The sequence below is a fragment of the Aplidium turbinatum genome, chromosome 1, assembly GCF_918807975.1.
Source record: "Aplidium turbinatum chromosome 1, kaAplTurb1.1, whole genome shotgun sequence".
NCBI classification, from domain to species: Eukaryota; Metazoa; Chordata; class Ascidiacea; order Aplousobranchia; family Polyclinidae; genus Aplidium; species Aplidium turbinatum.
The window spans coordinates 24,280,931-24,299,108 of NC_137472.1; the positions used below are offsets into that span (position 1 = coordinate 24,280,931).

Below are 18,178 nucleotides of genomic sequence, written 5' to 3' on the forward strand. Positions count from 1 at the left end.
CATCATCACTGTCGAACAGAAGAAATGGTTGATTTGAATGGCTTATCCTATATGTAGGAGGAATGCTTAACTGGAGTAAGCATACTGGAGTTGCGGGAACTTGGGCTGCTACATTTCTAGCATTTCGTATATTCCTTTTTAAGCACTAAGGTGTTGGTAGCTTGCCTGCAACTGCTTGGGATACTCCGACGTACGCATTTGTTGCAATGCAATGTGTTCCTTCTTGAGTTGTGACTGCTTTTTCTTTAGTTGAGTTAATCACTTTAGAAGCTTCAACACGAGCAATATCGCCTGCATGATTGTGTTCTCCAACACGTTGCGTAACAGAATCTTCATCTGTATGAACTTTTGCATGGCACTTTCTTGCATAAAACTGATCACATTTCCAAAAAGTTTTTACTCCACTTGTTCGCTCTTTCACAAATAGATGACTATGATCAATAAGCTTTATCTTATTTCTTATGCTTACGACGTACTGCAGAGGCATCTTGAAGGATCTACCAGTCTACTTAGCAAAATTCCAAACACAATCTATCTTCCAACCTTCACGCAATTCTGACTTCAACAAATGACACAAAATGTGGCCTGTGAGATAGCAATCAAAGTTCAATTTGGGTAGAGAGGTAACTCTTTTAAACCATAAACAGACATAACTCAGCAACAACACTACAATCAAAGTTCGTTAGGGCAAGAACGCATCTTGTAGGAATGTAGGTGGTAGCCGCAGAACGCAGCTGGGCAAGAACGCAGCTTGTAGGACGTAGGTGGTAGCCGCAAAACGCAGCTGGGCAAGAACGCAGCTTGTAGGTGGTAGCCGCAGAACGCAGCTAGGCAAGAACGCAGTTGGTGAGATAACGCCAGAACGCAGCTGGTAGCCTACGTAGCTCTCATACTGCGATGTAATTGCCTGACGATGTGATATACTGCGATGTAATTACCATGCGATGAAATTACCACGATGATATTACCATGATGATATTACCACGATGAAATTACTGCGATGAAATTACCGGACACCTATTGTATGAGTAGTGAGAACATCATCTTGAGTCATTGTTTTTTTAAGAAGGGAAGAACGTTTCCACCCTTGAAGCGTAATTCATACGTTTCTTCCTCAGTCAAAATCGCCTTTTGCCCGATGACTAATTAATTACCATATGCCTGCTTCAGTGAAATGTTTGCAGCATAGGCTACATAGGAATGAGATGTAGGCCAGGGGTAAGATGCTTTTTTTGTCCAATGGTCCAAAGCTAAAAGATAAAATGCAGTGTAAGAATCAGATAGCCTAATTATAAAGATTCCGTTATTTTTATTAACGAATCTGCATTCAGTAACTTTGATAATGTGCACAAATATTATGAGATACATGAAAGTGTGCTTTTTTAAACCGCAATGGCTCAACACACCGCCTATTTGTTGTAATATTTTGCATTCTTACTTTAGAGTGGTTAACTGCATACCTTTTTGGAAAAGTAATATTTGTAGGCTACAGGTAAAAACAAAACATTTTTGAAGATGCAACAGCCTTTACTATACTTTATACTTTGCCAGTGTATTTTCAGTACATTTTTTATATTATAACACTTGATAATTCCACCAACTAGGCTATACATTAATAAAAATACGGTAAATAAATTGCAGCAAAAAATTATTGTATTGACTTACTTTTCTAAGGTGTTTATCTTCGAGGAAACTTAAATAAAGGTACCGGTACTCCATCATAAGATGTTAAAAAAAACTCACATACAGCACTGTATATCGCCATATATTTTGCTAATTAGTAGCATTTTCCTAGCAAGTGAAAAGTTGAGGTTAAGACAGGCAAACTATTCAATAGTACATACTACTCTTTCAGAATACATTTCTCTATGCGTGCTTTGTTATACAAGGATAACTATAAACTTATAGCGTATTTGCTATAGGCTAGCTACTCTATCACTTTTCTAGACCTCTGCTATGTTTGGCACATTTGTTTTTCTTTGTGATAATCAGAAATAAAAGCAAAACTGAACCGACTTGTTTTTAAATTTTCAGTCCAGTTGCTACTGAAAAGGTGGCCCATTCGTCAAAAATGATAAAACAAGCTCAAAAGTAAGCCGAAATATGACAAATTCGCGCAAAATATGGTCAATATCGAAAGAAATTTGGTGAAAATGGACCAAAAAAAGCTAAACTTTTCCACTAGACAAGGGAACTGGCAACTCAAGAGCAAACCAGCGCACTTGCGATCACGCAAAAGCAGCGTTGCAGATGAAATGACGTAAGAATGCAAAACGGCTTCTGATTGGTCAGTTTTCCATATAGGCAGAAAATAAGGCCCTTTTGTAAATATGACTCCCTGTATGATTTCCAGTTGATATACTGTATACCTTACTGTGTCTAGAGAGTGAGAATGTTTTCTCGTCTGTAGTAACTACTAAAGCTCTTCAGTTTTTGGGATTGTAGGTGGGGCAAGCAGGAAGAAAGGAATCTACGTAGCCAGGACTTGATGGCATGACCCGCATGGAGCACGAGCTCAGGGTAGATCTTATCTGAATCTGGAGACTTGTGTAATTTCACTAGGCCAAAAGCGGTGTTGAATTCTTCTGGGGTCAAATCTCCACATGCCATGGGGCAGGCACTTCCTTTGCGACAAGGTGAGATGCCTTGCAGTCCTTTGTCTTGTAGACCCTGTTTTGCACCAGCTGGAGAGCAGCTGGGAAGCAATGGCATTTGCAGAAACGATGCCCTGGTGAGGGGAATTTGCTGAGTGTCAAGTGAGGTTGTTGATGATGATCCATGCTTTGCGGCTTGAGTGTGAAAAGTAATAGTTTGGATGGCTTCGTTCCATCACTCAAGCTTCTTTGCATCCAGTCGCTCAAGTAATCTGGTGGCGGCGGTGTTAGAAGCAATACCATGTGTAGCATTTAGGTAGGAGCGATAGAGAGTCGCACACTCAGAGCCCCAGCATGGTATATAACTGGCTCGGCAGTTACAATGTTTTGATTCCAATTGTTTTTTTTGGAGTTCTATTGCTTAACCCGTGAACTCCGGACAGGAGCCACGAGTTTAGGGACGATGATGAGGGACGGCCAGTGTTGGGACGCAGGAACTTCTCAGCACACATCTGTCTGAAAGAGAGCTGTCAACACTCGCGTAGGCCAATTCAGGGTTTGTCCCTGTTCTCTAGTGACCAGAGTGGAAACTGGCTGGTTCATTTGGGTTGAATAAGAGGGTAAGATTATTTGTAGAAACTCAGTTAACCAGCAATTCTCCGTCGCTGCTTGTGTTGTTATAGCCGCAGTCGGTGTGCTGGCAGTTAAAATCGCCAGTGTAGAGACTAGGAGAGGAGTACGTTGGAAGGGATGATGGCAACATTCGCGAGGGTGGGGGCTTGTACTGTTGATATTGACGATGTTGTAATCTGAGATACGTATGCACATTGCACTCCCACTCCATCTCGGCATCAGTTGGAAGTTGATCGACAAAGGTGTGCTGCTGTGTGCTGGTTCACTTCAGGCTGTCATGCACAAACGTGGCAACATCATGCATTCTGTTTAGGGTAGACCCGGCTAGCATGTAGTTGGGATTAGCTAGTCGATCTGCAGAGGTGCAGTGAGTCTCTTGGAAAAGAATGACAAGTGCCCGGTTGGTATGGGCAAGCTGCTCCACAACTTTGATCTTGCTTGTTGTGTAGCCTTCGATGTTGAGCTGCAGGGGGCGATTGAACTTGCTCATTGCCCCCTTGTAGCTGTGCCATCCGGGTAGAGGCTGTTGGTTGACAAGTTTCGTTTTTCATTTGGTTGAATGCAGATGGTACTCACAGGATGCAGCACGGAGATTCACTTGTCGTCCATCGAAATATGTTGAAAGGCCCCCAATAAAAGGTTTGTATTAAAATCCTGTAGCAATTTACTAGTCATATTTTTATAAAATTTAGTGCTGTCGGAACAAAGCTAACATGGATTGAAGAAGATTATCTAGCCATGGCTGGTGTGAGGTTATCCAATGATGACGTATTAGAAGCCTTACATCTTATGCAGTTGGACCAAGCTGATAACATTGGCTTACCCAAGGTATATTTGTTTTGTTCAATTTTAGGGTGAATGATTCATGATCGGTTGATGAGTTTCATTTTCTTAACCTTGTGAAATTCATGACCACATTACATTGCTTTGTGGTGTCAGATTTACTGACCTAGTTCTATGCTTATTTCATACCACTCAATAACAGTGAAAGGTAACACAGACATGTACTTGCTATAGACACTTCATAGTATTTGAACAATTAAAGAGAAAAATAGACTATACAATAGTAGTCCAGTTTTAATCCTATGATGTTACCGAGTGTGGTCGGATTCACCTCCATGTGTCACAATTGCCTTCACACCCTGCCTCCAAATCGATATGTCTAACTCGTCCTTTCTTGGCAAGACCACTTTGCTGCTTTTCTTCCCAACTTGCCTTTTCCACATAATTCTTGTTTCTTGCAATCCTCCACTCGCAACCGTAGCGCTTTTTTCAAAACTTCATCTCTTCTCAAAACATACCCAACAACTGTGCCGAAAGGGAAGAACTACGTCACCTAATCCATTATCAGACAGCAACCCAAACAAAAGATTCGTCATTACACATGACTAAGGAACTGTGTTTCGAAATCTAGTGCAATTCGCTATTACCACAGTGAACTCACAGCATCAGGCTAAAACAGGTTGTTAATAACTACATTGTAAAGTAAGCAATGATCAATTGATCATGCTTCTAAAAGCGAAACTCAATCTATTGCATTTTTCAGGTTGTTGCAAATGATAATATACATGACCCAATCAGAAAAAAACGAAAAGTCATATCCAACTGCTAGTTTCTTGGATTGTAATGAAGTTTAGTTTTATTTCATATTTTATCACATTTTATATGCTGTATGTTTCTTTATGTGATAGCTTTAGACAACAAAAATTTAGATAAATTTAGACAACAAATGGACTAATAGATTTCTTAGAAAGTATTTTGCATTCTTATTGCTATCATCAGTTGTAATTTTGATGGCTCTGTGAAAATTGGAGGAAAAATCGTAACCAACTTTCGATATACTGAAGACATAGTGTTGGTCGGTGGAAGTGCAACGGAACTGCAAGAACTTTTGAATAGAATCAAGTCAAGAAGTGAATAATACGGTTTGCAATTACATCCCACAAAAACAAAAGTGATGGCCATCAGTAAAACAAATAAAATTTGTCCAAGCTTATACATTGGTGGAAATGCTGTTGAAAATGTAAGTAGTTTCCGCTATTTGCGCATTGTCATAAAAGACGTTACAATGATACCACAGAAATTACAAGGTGAATTGCAATGGCAAAAACAGCTTTGATATCACTTGCAACTGTGTGGAAACAGAGGTCAATTGGTAAGAACACAAAGTTAAGATTACTGCAAACTCTCGTTTTCCCAATTGCCACGTATGGATGTGAAATTTGAACGTGCAAAAAACATGACTTTAAAAAGTTTTGAAATGTGGTACAACAGAAGGCTGTTACATATCAGCTGGATGGAAAGAAAAGCAAATAAATTTGTTACCCAACAAATAGACGATGACTGGAGTCTGCTTAACAATATTAACCTCAGAAAATCATGATATTTTGGACATATAGCAAGAAGCAACTTGTTGGAAAATTTAATGTTGACTCGGATGGTATAAGGCAAACAAATAAAGGGACGAAATTGAATAGATTTGCTCATTACTCTCTTGCCACATGTTGTACGAACGGACAAATGGACGACAAAAAATGAAATACTTTGACAATATCAAGCAAATTACCAGAATAAAAAATATGCCACAAGTACTAGCAAAAACTAAAAACAGAGCAAAATGGAGGGAGTTCATATGGGAAGCCATAGCTGATCAAAAATGATTAATCTGTTAAAGAAGAAGTTGTAATTAATGGTAGGACTAAAGTGGAATCCGAATTGTCTGACCAAGTTTAATCTTTTCGAGGGTGCCTGCAACACCCTAATCCCAATTTCACAAGCTTCTTGTACATTTCATCAGCTTCAATACCTTCACATCCTCTACATTCAAAATGCATCCCACTCATCAATTTTCCATGAATGTCTGAAGATCTTTTGTGCACCCAATACTTGCATTTAATAGATTGAATAGAATTGCTCATTACTCTATCCTATCTCGAAACATCAGTGTCGCCCAGTTGTTTGCAGCGATCCCCATCTCTATCTATTGTTAGCATCTTCAATTTTTAGGTTTCGTTTTGTCATGTCATCTTTCATGGTTTCATCCCATGTTTTCTTTGTCTTTCTTTTCTCATTTTTTTTATCACTACCTTATTTCAAACTTACTTTGTGAAATTGTTCTCATTTGTTTAAGATGTTCGACCCATCGATGACCACGCAAGTATTCCTCAATATCCTCAACATCTGTTCATTCTTTCAATACATCACTGTTAATTTTATCAAGAAGTGCCTTGCCACACATCACACTAACCATCCTCATTTCTGTTGTCTGCATTTGCCTAATATCTTCCCTCTTCATCGCCCAGCATTCACTTCCGCTATTATGCTTCTCACACACGCCTTGTACAACCTTCTTGTCAATCTACGAGAAAGCATTCTGCCACAAAGTGTGCCTGACAATTCTTTAAATATTTTCCAACTCGCAGGTATCCTTGCCATCACTGCTCTGCTGGTGCAATTATCTATTTTTAACATATTTCGTAGATAGCGGAACTCTGTAACAACTTCTATCTTATCGCATCCCAATTTCACATGCTTTGCGTACGTTTCATCAGCGACAATACCTTCACATCTTCTACATTCAAAGTGCATCCCACTCATCAATTTTCCATGAATGCCTGAAGATCTTTTGTGCACCCAATTCTTGCATTTAATAGATTGTATAGAATTGCTCATTACTCTCTTGCCATATGTTGCACATGGATCTATAACATTGACTACCAATACATCATTTGTACATTTTATCCGTGTTCTTGTTGTTTTCGTTTTATTTACATTCACTTTTAAACCCTTGTTTTCTAATGCTTTTTTCCATCTGACGTACTTTTCTTCCACCTCAAGCACTAAATCGTCAGCGCACAAAAGTTCTTTCATTGTCTTATCCCGTTCATCTGTTAAAGCATCCATAACTATGACAAAATGCAATGGGTTGACTGCTGAACCTTAATGAACACTAGGGTGTAACACTTTTTGAATAATATTTTCACTTTGTTCCAATAATGTTTCTAACAGGTGGGAAATGCCTCACTGATAGCAGAAACCAATTTTTAGGGAATAAAAACGATTTTTTCAAGTTCCACACTCAGGTTGAAATATAGCACTTTCGAATATGCAAATTAGGTAAAATAGGGGCTTATTTATGTTTTACACTTAATTTTTTTGTTTGCAAATGTTAGGAAAAGGATACATTACATATTATATTATCAGAATGTCATACCTATTTTATATTACCTATCAAATCATGTTTTGCAACATTTGTTTTCTGTGTACTGTAAATAACCCAATGTGCTTACAACATTTGTAGTATTTTTTCTTACATTTTTGCACTATCTTTTTGTACAATTGCCATCAACTGTAAAATTTCTACAAACATACATTATATTATAATAAAATCAAATATAGTTATTACTATCTGAAGCTTTTCTTCATATTGTAAAGGCTTCAGATAGTAATAACTATATTTGATTTAATTTGCTCTGCTTTGCCTTTTTGCTTAGCATTGAGCACTTTTTGTAGTATTAATAGTTTTCATTGTTTTATATTATAATATATGCTTATAATTTGTAAGCAACTGTTTGTCATTGATGGTTCCTTGGCTTGGTTGGGATAAGTATATGTATGATATAATACATGTAGCTAACTGCTCTAGGCTGCTGCTTAGCTGAGTCGGAGTCTGCCTCGCTTTCTGACCTAGTCTTATTCTGAAACGATCCCTGTTCCATATCTAGAAAGCAAGTGATGCAACTAAACTGATGCAAGGATGCACTAGCAAGTGCGAAATATATTTTCTGTTGCATCTACTGACAACTGATCCCTGTTACCTTAGCAATTGAGGTTTTACCTTATTATAATACCTATTAGAATATATGGCTATGATATACACTACTATACCGGAATGGCCCGTTTTGGTGAGTCCGATTCGGTGAGTCCAATTCGGTGAGTCCGATTCGGTGAGTCCGATCCCTTAACGGGGGATTTTTTAAATTTTTTTTTAAATTATTGGTTACCGTAGCCTAATTATCATTGCCGTTTTAGGGTTTGGGGTTAGGGGATAGGGTTAAGGGTTAGAGGTTAGGAACTCACCGAATAGTAGCAGACCCCTACTATACACTATACAGGGTCATCAATAATTAACGATACTAGAGATCCAATTCAAAAACTGGCAAAGGAAGCGAACGTGGTCTATGGAACCATGTTCACAGTTCTCATGAAGGATTTGATGATGAGTTCATTCAAACACAATGAAGAAACAGACTTTGCTAAATGCCAATACCATTGTGAAACATCTCTCCAGAGCCAGAACTCTGCTCTCACGCATTGAAGGAGGAGGCACGCTACCAAGCCTTGTGTTAAGCAATGAGAAGAAATTTGAAAATTGAAATTTGATCATTTTAACAGTCAAAATGATCGTGTTTGGTCAAGAGAGGGTGACGTGGAACTCTGGGTAGTCACTCGGAGACAAGAGGCGGCATCAGTGATGGTGTGAGGACTGTGGTCCACAGTCAACGAATCAGGAAGGAGTCCATTAATTTTTGTGGACCAAGGAGTAAAATTGAACCTAAAAATGATATTCATGAAGGTTCATTGTTGCCTTGGGCAAAGAAACAAGATTCTGCACCTTCACATGGAGCTAAGAGAACACAAAACTGACTTTCAGCCAATGTGCCGTTTTTCATTTCCAAGGAAGAATGGCCTCCTTCATTCCCACACCTGAACCCCCTAAACTTTGGCATCTGGTCTTACCTGGACTCCTGGAGAGCAAGGTTTCGACTAAACACCACCAAACTTTGACCAACCACCTGTTAGTGTTGAAAATGTTAAGAAAATTTCTGTTCCATCAATTGACACTCAGAAACTTGTTTGGACAAATAGGCCTTTGAAATCTTTTTTTTTTATATTACTAGTAAATGTTCTCCAGCTATTTCAATTGGTTCACCTGGTGATTGGAAATCATTCAAAAACAATGAAATGGCAAATGAAAGCTAATTGGGTGTGTAAAAATTGCCTAGAGGAAAAGAAGGTGCTGGTTAATAGTGAAGATTCCATGGATAATGAAAAGATACGGAAAATAGACAATGCTGTTAGAGGATTTGTGACAAGCATGACAGCTTTGTTGAAGGAAATTAAATAAGATGTGATGTGTCTTTTGATTCCAATTTGATTTTTTGTTGGTTACTTTTCTTGGACATGTTGTTTTATGTAAATTAAAGATATCTGCTGCCGTAACATTTGTTCTACTTTAGATATCACCGTTTGCATTTTACGGTAAAATGGTGTTCAATTAAGAGTTTTAAAATTATTTTATGCCTTTAAATTTAGGCCAATAAAGCTAGGAAGAAGTTAGTTTAGTTATTTTTCATGACCAGACAAACTTAAAACTCTCTTACACATATACAACTGTTCTACAACAACAAAGGCCTTGCCAAAAACAACAGTATTAATAGGTCGTGTGACATTTTATAGCTAAAAATATGAATATTTTCAAGTTAAGTGTGGAACCTCAAAAATTGATTTATTGTCAAAAATCTTTTTAGAGCATTTTAGTATCACCACTTCCCACCTATAGAACATATTATTGCCATACTTTTGGAAAAATGTTACACCCTAATGAACACCCTTAGCTAGTACATTCCTTTGTGCCACCTATATCTTTGTGTAATGATATAAGCACGCTTTTTCTCCAGCTGGTTGGCCTTCCCCAATCCCCATTCATCATGTCATTACCAATCTTTGCTAGGATATGCTCAATATTGCACAAACGAAATGTTTCAATTGGTAATGGTACGCTTCTTGACCATTTTGTATTTAGCTCTCTATTTACAGTAATTTGTTTCATGGGTCCTATTTTTTGCTTTAATTTAAGATTATTATCTCGCTGATTCTCTTTTTCCATATCTCTTTGTAGTATTCCTTCCACAATTTCGATTTGTCTACCAACTCAATTTTCAACTGCCCATTTTTATATCTCATGCAAGGGCTGTCAGCAACATCCCTTTTGCCTTTGTTCTCGCCATGCGATATATATTTTTTCATACTCATTTTCTCAATCTTTTGTGCCTCTTCTCTTGTCTTTTCATGCATTGCATTTGAAATCACTCATTTTGCTTTATTTCTGTAATCTACGTATTCTGTGTTATTTCTGTAATCGCCATACATTAGTAGTTAGTACGGTATCTTATTAATTTCCAACTTATTTTCATCACCTGAATGTACTGTATTCTTGCTGGGCGGTTTGTTTCGCAAACAATGATAAATTCAACTTGTAATTTTTATACTGTATGAAGAAACAACAGATTTTGTTGATATTAGCCGTATGATGATAACACAATCAGTTTTTTACAAATACAGATCCCGGATGTGGAGTGGAGAGATATTGGTGGCCTTGAAAATGTGAAAGAACATATTCTTGACACTATTCAACTACCACTGGATCATCCAGAACTACTTTCAACGGGTTTGCGTCGATCTGGTGTTCTTTTATATGGACCTCCTGGCACAGGAAAGACCTTGCTTGCCAAAGCTGTTGCTTCACAGTGTTCACTTAGTTTTTTTAGCGTTAAAGGTAAACCATTCTTAACACATGTGCAGTACATCGTTTTGATAGCACTCTATGTGCTTATTTATGAACACAATATCACAAATAGTTATTTCATTTTGTACTAAATTACTTTACCTCGTGTTGTCAAAGTGATGGTAAGTCCCGGAAACCTGCAATTTGCAAGGGTTAATGACAACAATTGAAGACAGAAATCTTATGTGTTCCCAGCGTGGTAAAAGGATAAACCCTTGTCCCTGGAACATGGAGAAACAAACTCAGCTATGCCATGGTGAGCGTAGTCCTTCTTCAGTCTTACCTACCACTTCTTGAGCTGGTGTAACTCTTCAGTTAAATGTGGTAAAGCACATTAAAGCAAAATGCACTGTTTTGACACGAATAAGTCAGGAGCATGAAGCAACTGTAATACTCTTGCAGAAGACATATTCCCTGGATATGTGGATATATCATGACAGCTTGTGTAAACAGCAGCATACACGGTAGGGTGCATCATCTCCCCCTTATTTTGGAAATTGAATTTGTTCTATTGATAAATGGTGTCCATTTAAGGTCAAATGACACCAAAAAAATTTTGTGGTTCAGGGGACCTCCCTACCACTACCTCCTGACCCCCCAAAATCGGCTTTTCGAAAATCGCCATAACTCAAAAGCCAAACAAGATAGACATATGTTGTTTGGTATTAAATTTATTGTAACTACATCATTCAATTCAATTCTGCACAGAAAATGCATATTTTCTTATGATTTTGCATTTTTTATTTTGTAACCGAGCTTCCAGTTTGTATGTTTAATATTTAACACAGTTGCAAAATCATCAAATTTTTCAATAGAACTTAGCCACGATTTGTTTTGTTTTTAATGTGCAGTAGGCCTACTATGTATTTAGGCCCATGTCATTTAAATTTAAAGCATAAGTGTGTCGCCAAACTGTTAACTGGGTCTTACCAAAAAAAAGCGAATACGATACATGATCTTGATTTTCTTAACACAAACAAACATAATCAACATGAAATTTGTCAACACACTACAGGCATTAAAGAATCTTTTGGATTTTATGTATGATTGTATGTGGCCTTTTCCTCAAGTTTGGCCTGCTAGATCTACTTTTCTCCACCACTTAAAGTGTACTCTCAAAGTTTTTTTGTACTTTAGAGGATGTTTGAAAATCTGAAGCCAATTTGACTCCTCGTTCGGAGCAGTCGTTTACAATTGTTATAATTTTCGATTTCTTTCTTCCAGTGATATACTGCTTATCTTTTGGCCAATCTGTAACATCTTTTTTCAAAAAGTCTGTTTCTATGTTGAGCAGCTGAAAGAAGTACCACGAATCTTCTCCTTTTAAGTCGGCCAAGGAAGATTTTTCATTTACCTGGACTGGAAAAATTGGCTTTCCATTTCCCATTCTCTTTTTATGGATTGTGGAAGCAGATTCTTTTACAGCTAACAAAGCTTTAGCAATTTCTGTTTTTTTTTGTCGTTAACATGGTAATCGAACAGTGCAAGTGGCACCATTTCTTCTGTCAAGTACCATTAAAGGAGCTGTAGCTTTTGTAAAGCACTTGATGCAACTGTTTCATCAATCTGTTACCTATGCAAGGTTTTAATCAGTGTTAAATCAGCATTTGGTGCAGATATTCCTGAACTGCAGCGGAACCACCAAGGAACGTATGCATATAAAAGAAACATAGAAAATCTTTTAAATCAAATATAGTTATTACTATCTGAAGCCTTTACTAATTGTTTCACCTAACGGATCATCAGAAGGTCTGATTCTAGTTGAATAAGACCTTCTGATAATCCGTTAGGTGAAACAATTTGTAAAGGCTTCAGATAGTAATAACTATACTTGATTTAATTTGCTCTGCTTTGCTTTTTTGCTTAGCATTGAGCACTTTTTGTAGTATTAATAGTTTTCGTTGTTTTAGAAAATCTTTTTAAGTTTTTTTTGTGTCCTTTTGTTGCAAAATCAAGTGTTTTCTTGCATTTTTCGGATTTGCAACTTTTTCTGCCTTTGTGGATAACAAGGTGAGTTTAATTGCGTATATTACCTTCACCATCCAGCAAGCTTTGTGGATTGCACTGGGCTTCTTGAATTTAAATGACGCATGTGGGAGAGGTGTTCTAAAGCTAATTAAAAGAATTTCAAGAGCTCTTTATAGTCTTCTCTAAGTATGTTATTGTTGTCTTTTTTTGTAAGCAGCTGAGTAGCAAGATCTGTGGCATCTTCTTTTAATACATTTAGAAAATTTATTCGGTCAGGTGAAATACAGTCAGGTTCATTTAAGTAAGGAAGAAGGCACAAACTGTCTTGAGACACATGACTAAAGTAAGTTCGAAAGTTTTTAAACATTGTAATTTTTGGAGACCTGTAGGTTTCGATTCGCAATGCGTCAAACACACTGCCAACAATTAGCTCTCCAGTGTGCTTTCTGCAGGCACTCCATAGCAGTGGCTTGTCTAATCTGTTTTGCAGCTCCACACAGCTTCCTGACCACAGGCCAGTGTTTGTAGATGTGATATCGAAAACCATACTTACAGCCCCACCTAAAGAGCAGTTCTAGTCACTTAATAAGTCAGAAGTGAAGTCCCCAACAATACTCCCAACTGACCGCTCATCGTCGGGGCTAAACGTTGGCACACCAAGCAGTTTGGTCTTAAGATCTGTTGATACCAAAACTGGCATTATTTCAACCTTCTTATACTTGTCTTGAAATTGTGGAACCAGTTTGGAATCCAAATGTATGTTATACAACAACGGTGGTGTCCAGTTTTTTTTGATGATTTCCGACATGCTATAATTCTTTTGTCTTTTGTAACTGTGACACGATGGAAAATTCAATGTTGACTGGGATAGTGCAAGGCAAACGAACAAAAGGACGACAAAAAATGAAATATTTTGACAATATCAAGCAAATTACAGGAATAAATGCCGGAAGCACTGATAAAAACAAAAGACAGAACAAACTGTAGGCACTTCATAAGGGAGATCACAGTTGATCAAACATGATCAATCTGTTGAAAAAGAAGAAGTGTCTGCTGTAAATTAGCACAAACCTCAAAGTAATTAGCACAAGTCATCAACTGCTTGTTGCATGTGAGTTTTCTTTTACACTACAATTATTTACACATTTGTGCTGGTAGCCTCCTGAGAAACTAGTAAGTGAGACTTTTTAATGTAGTTTTTTTTCTGCAGATTTGCATTAAATCAAGTAGTTACAACAAATTTAATACCAAACAACATATGTCTATCTTGTTTGGTTTTTGAGTTATAGCGATTTTTGAAAAGCCGATTTTGGGGGGTCAGGAGGTGGTGGTAGGGGGGTCCCCTGACCCCCAAAATTTTTTTGGTGTCATTTGACCTTAAATGGACACCATTTATCAATGGAACAAGTTCAATTTCCAAAATAAAGGGAAGATGATGCACCCTAATACACGAGATTGCTTCATTTGTGAAACACTCCACCAACAGGAAACCAGTAGGTTCATCTCACCTTGACTGCAAAGTCGTATGGATAGCCATAGAAATTGAGGGCACTATGATAGTGAACGTGTATAAACCACAAGGCTGCAGGATAATTCCATCCCTTGCTATTCCCTTCCGTGCATCAACGCTAGAGATTTTACCGATCTACCAACACAATGGTATTGCCCTTGATCCTTTTCTCAAATCACAACACAGACCATCTCTCATCGCCCCAGTCAACCCAGGATTATACCAAGCAAACTTGTGATGATGTGGAATTTCCATAAAGCTGAGTTGAGCAGGTTTACAAATCTAGTCAACACTAAGATCAGCCAACTACCAAATCTTGCCTCGGATGACTTGAATGGATGCGTGTTACAATTCGATCTGTAACGTTTTCAGTGCAGCCAAGAAAACCATTCCTTGCGGTTTCCGTCGCCACTATGTCCTACTCGGGTTGAGGAATGTGATGAAGGTTACGGCACGTTCTTGAATGCAACAAGCAGCAAAGAAATTTCAGTGAAGACCATTGAACTTTCAGAATGCCTTGATATAAAATGCAGGTAATGTTGAGCCGAAACTCCATACCAAAGACATAGCGGAAAGTCACTGTAGTTGCCTTGCTTTAAGCAAACAAGCCCTCTCATGACTCCAGAAGTTATCGCCCAATATCGCTGCCTTCCAAGATCATTGAACGACTTCTGTTGGCTAGACTCAACCCTGTGATTGATTCACAGCTGCCTGAAGAACAAGCTGGATTCCGGCACGGGCGTTTACCACTTACAAGTAGTCAAGCTAACCAATGACATCGACGACAGTTTAAGAAGGGTACTAAAGCAGGGTCCACGTCTTTTAGGCGCAGACAGTTAGGCGCCGGTCTAATAGGCGCGCACACTGTGGCGTCTGGATATTTAGGTGCGGAGCACTGTGGCACCCGTTCATTTAGGTGCTATTCCTAGTAAAGTCTGCAGATTGTATCATCATCATCATGTAGGGCAATGCTTTTCACACGAAATGTTATTATTGAACAGAAATTCATTGTTTTGTTAATGCGCGTGTGGAGATGAGGTGCGAGACAACGCTCTACTACTCTTGATATTAGCACATCTCCACAGGACATTTGCTGTGCATCCTGAACACAGGTTGCAGTCAGATGGAACTTTACTTAATTTCTATAGGGCATATGAACCCTGGCTACAAGTTACAAGCATAATGGTGCGACTTTATTCATTATTAAACCTAGTCCGGGTTTTGACGGAAACTAAGTCACTCTTCACTCAAGCCTACCACCCGCTTGAGTATAGGCTACGTATATTTTTTACTGATGTTTAGTGTAGTTATTACTTAACTAAAAGTGAACTCAGTCATGTTCAGAAACTTGAATAATTTATTGATAAAGCTTTCGCCGACGCAAACCTCGACTAACAACAAATAAATGCCAAACACGCGCATTAAAACACAATATATTTTTCTGTTCAACATAACATTTTGTGTGAAAAGCATTGCCGCTTCAAGCAGCTTCACTCACGGAAGCCATGACATATTTTTTTGTTCAATATAAACATTTTGTGTGAAAAGCATTGCCGGTTTAAGCAGCTTCACTCACGGAAGCCATGACATATTTTTCTGTGCAATACAACATTTTGTGTGAAAAGCATTGCCATACCTGCCAAGCTGACACAATCTGCAGAATTTACTAGGCATAGCACCTAAATGACCGGGCGCCACAGTGCTCCGCACCTAAATATCCAGACGCCACAGTGTGCGCGCCTATTAGACCGGCGCCTAACTGTCTGCGCCTAAAAGACTTGCTCCCCGAAAGCAGGAGTGGTTTTGGTTTTAAATCTTACTGCTGCCTACGATATAGTGTAGCATCAAAGCTTAATGCTTATGTTGCTCCAAAAAATTCCTGGTATACATGTGGTGTTCCTCCTCACTAATTTCTTGGTAAACAAAACTTTTGTTTTGAATGCTAGCGATTGTCAATGTATGATTGTATGTCACCTATGCTTTTCAACGTTTACAACAATGAAATCCCACAAGCTAAGTCATGCCAGTATGGTTATGCTGACGATCTCGCATTACTCTATTCTGACAGGCAATGGCATTGAGAAATAACTTACAACGGATATAGCCGAATTTTCGGAAGATCTGAGGCTATGGAGACTCAAATTGAATCTGGACAAAACCACCTAGGAGTTAAGCTAGATCGATCACTCACATGCCAAAAACATATTGAAGCTCTGCTGAGATGCTTGGCTGGGTCGTCATGGGTTGTATGCACTGCCACACTTTGGACAACTTTTCTTGCCCTCATCTATAGCAAAGGCGAATATGCCGCACCAGCCTGGTGCGCAGTGCACATGTTATTAAGGTTGATATTACCTTCAACGACTCTATGAGGATGATCACCGGTTGTCTTATCCTCACTCCCACTAACTTTCTACCTGTACTGTCAGAGATTACCCCAGCCAATCTGCGGAAAGACAAACTGGTGCACTAGCTAACACAGCAAACTGTACTGGGTGAGGATCATCTCTTAGATCAGTTGGTTCTCATGAACAACCTAGTTTAGAGCTCTTAGCGCCTCGTTTCTCGCAGTCCTTCACTTGCCATGTAAGAGATTTCTGTGATTCTAATGTTAACCTCCAAAAAAGTCTGGAGTAAATGTTGGGATGAGGCTACTAGACCACAGCAGTTGACATCACCTTCAACAACCTAACTCCCACCAGAATCATAGTTACCCTGCAAAGATTGTGTAAACCTCTATCGTCTTCATACTGGAGTGGTATGTTTTAATTGCAATATGTTTCAATGGGGTCTTGCCGAGTCGTTATTCTGTGTACAGAGTAGGGGATGGAAGGAAGACGTTTTTTTCCATCTTGAGATTTTCTTCCATTCCATCATAGAAATTTTCGATTCTGTCTCAAAAAGGTCTTCCATTTCATCTTCCATCAGCAAATTTTGTGGCTAAATTTAAGCTAGAAATTTAACAGCAGTAGTTTTCTAAGGATTATGCATATGCACCGTTTGATGTGAGAACTGGGCCTACTGTAGAAGACCCATAAGCTATTTGTGGTCTTGTTCCGATACAACTTCAATACTTCGCATGCAGCAGAGTTGGATAAATTACATAGTTTCAGTTACTAGACCACAGCAGTTACTAGTTACTAGACCACATTTATTTACATTGTAATTACATCATCAAAACTTTTAATTACATTATTAAACCAATTTAATTACACTTATAAAACAAAGGTTTTGATCTACAGTAAAAAACTGGAAGAAAGATGTTCAAATCTATAAGGAAAAACTGCAAGTTTTAAGATCGTTTCGTTATCTTGGAATATTACTTTTCGCAGTAGGAGAATGGGATTATAATACCATAACGTCGCTTGTAGAAACAGCTTGGCAAAAATTCAGAGAACTGTTTCCGGTCATAAGATCACCCCATATGTCTTACAAGACGTGGGAGAGTGTATAACACTTGTGTGCGGAGTACCATGCTCTACACCAGTGGTTCCCGACCTATGGGTCATGACCCAAAGTTGGGTCACCAGAAAAATTTTCTGAGTTGCTTGTTTTTTTTTGGAAAAACAAGAAAAATGTTTTGTATAAAGCAGCTGTTTGTATAATATGTTGTAAAAAAGCAAAATCCTACAACAGACCTCTCATCATCATAATTCATCGTCGGTTTGTTCCCCACTAGTGGGGGTGGCCAATTGTTTCCGCGCAGCAATTGTTTTAATCTCTTTTGTCGGCAATTGTTTTAATCCCTTTTGTCTTTTGTTTTGTCTTTTGCCGTTTGAAATTTTCTAAACCTCTAAGTTTCTTTATTTTTCCAGCAACCAAGCATAGACTACCAGAGATTCTTCCCACCTGCCAAATTCTTACGCACGGCAGTCAAAATGGAAAATCCATTAAAAATTTGTGTTT

The 18,178-nt window shown here is 38.3% G+C and overlaps 1 protein-coding gene and 1 pseudogene across 1 annotated transcript in view; one reads left to right on the top strand and one right to left on the bottom strand.

Moving 5' to 3' along the window:
* Positions 1 to 18,178, top strand: part of LOC145770413 (peroxisomal ATPase PEX6-like) — a 187,050-nt gene that overhangs the window by 132,637 nt on the left and 36,235 nt on the right. The window contains exons 13-14 of the mRNA XM_082582057.1: positions 3,920 to 4,055; positions 10,572 to 10,785. Coding sequence (XP_082438183.1) covers positions 3,920 to 4,055; positions 10,572 to 10,785 — 350 coding nt within the window. The remainder of the gene's footprint in view (positions 1 to 3,919; positions 4,056 to 10,571; positions 10,786 to 18,178) is intronic.
* On the bottom strand, positions 6,310 to 7,130 carry LOC145775544 (uncharacterized; annotated as a pseudogene).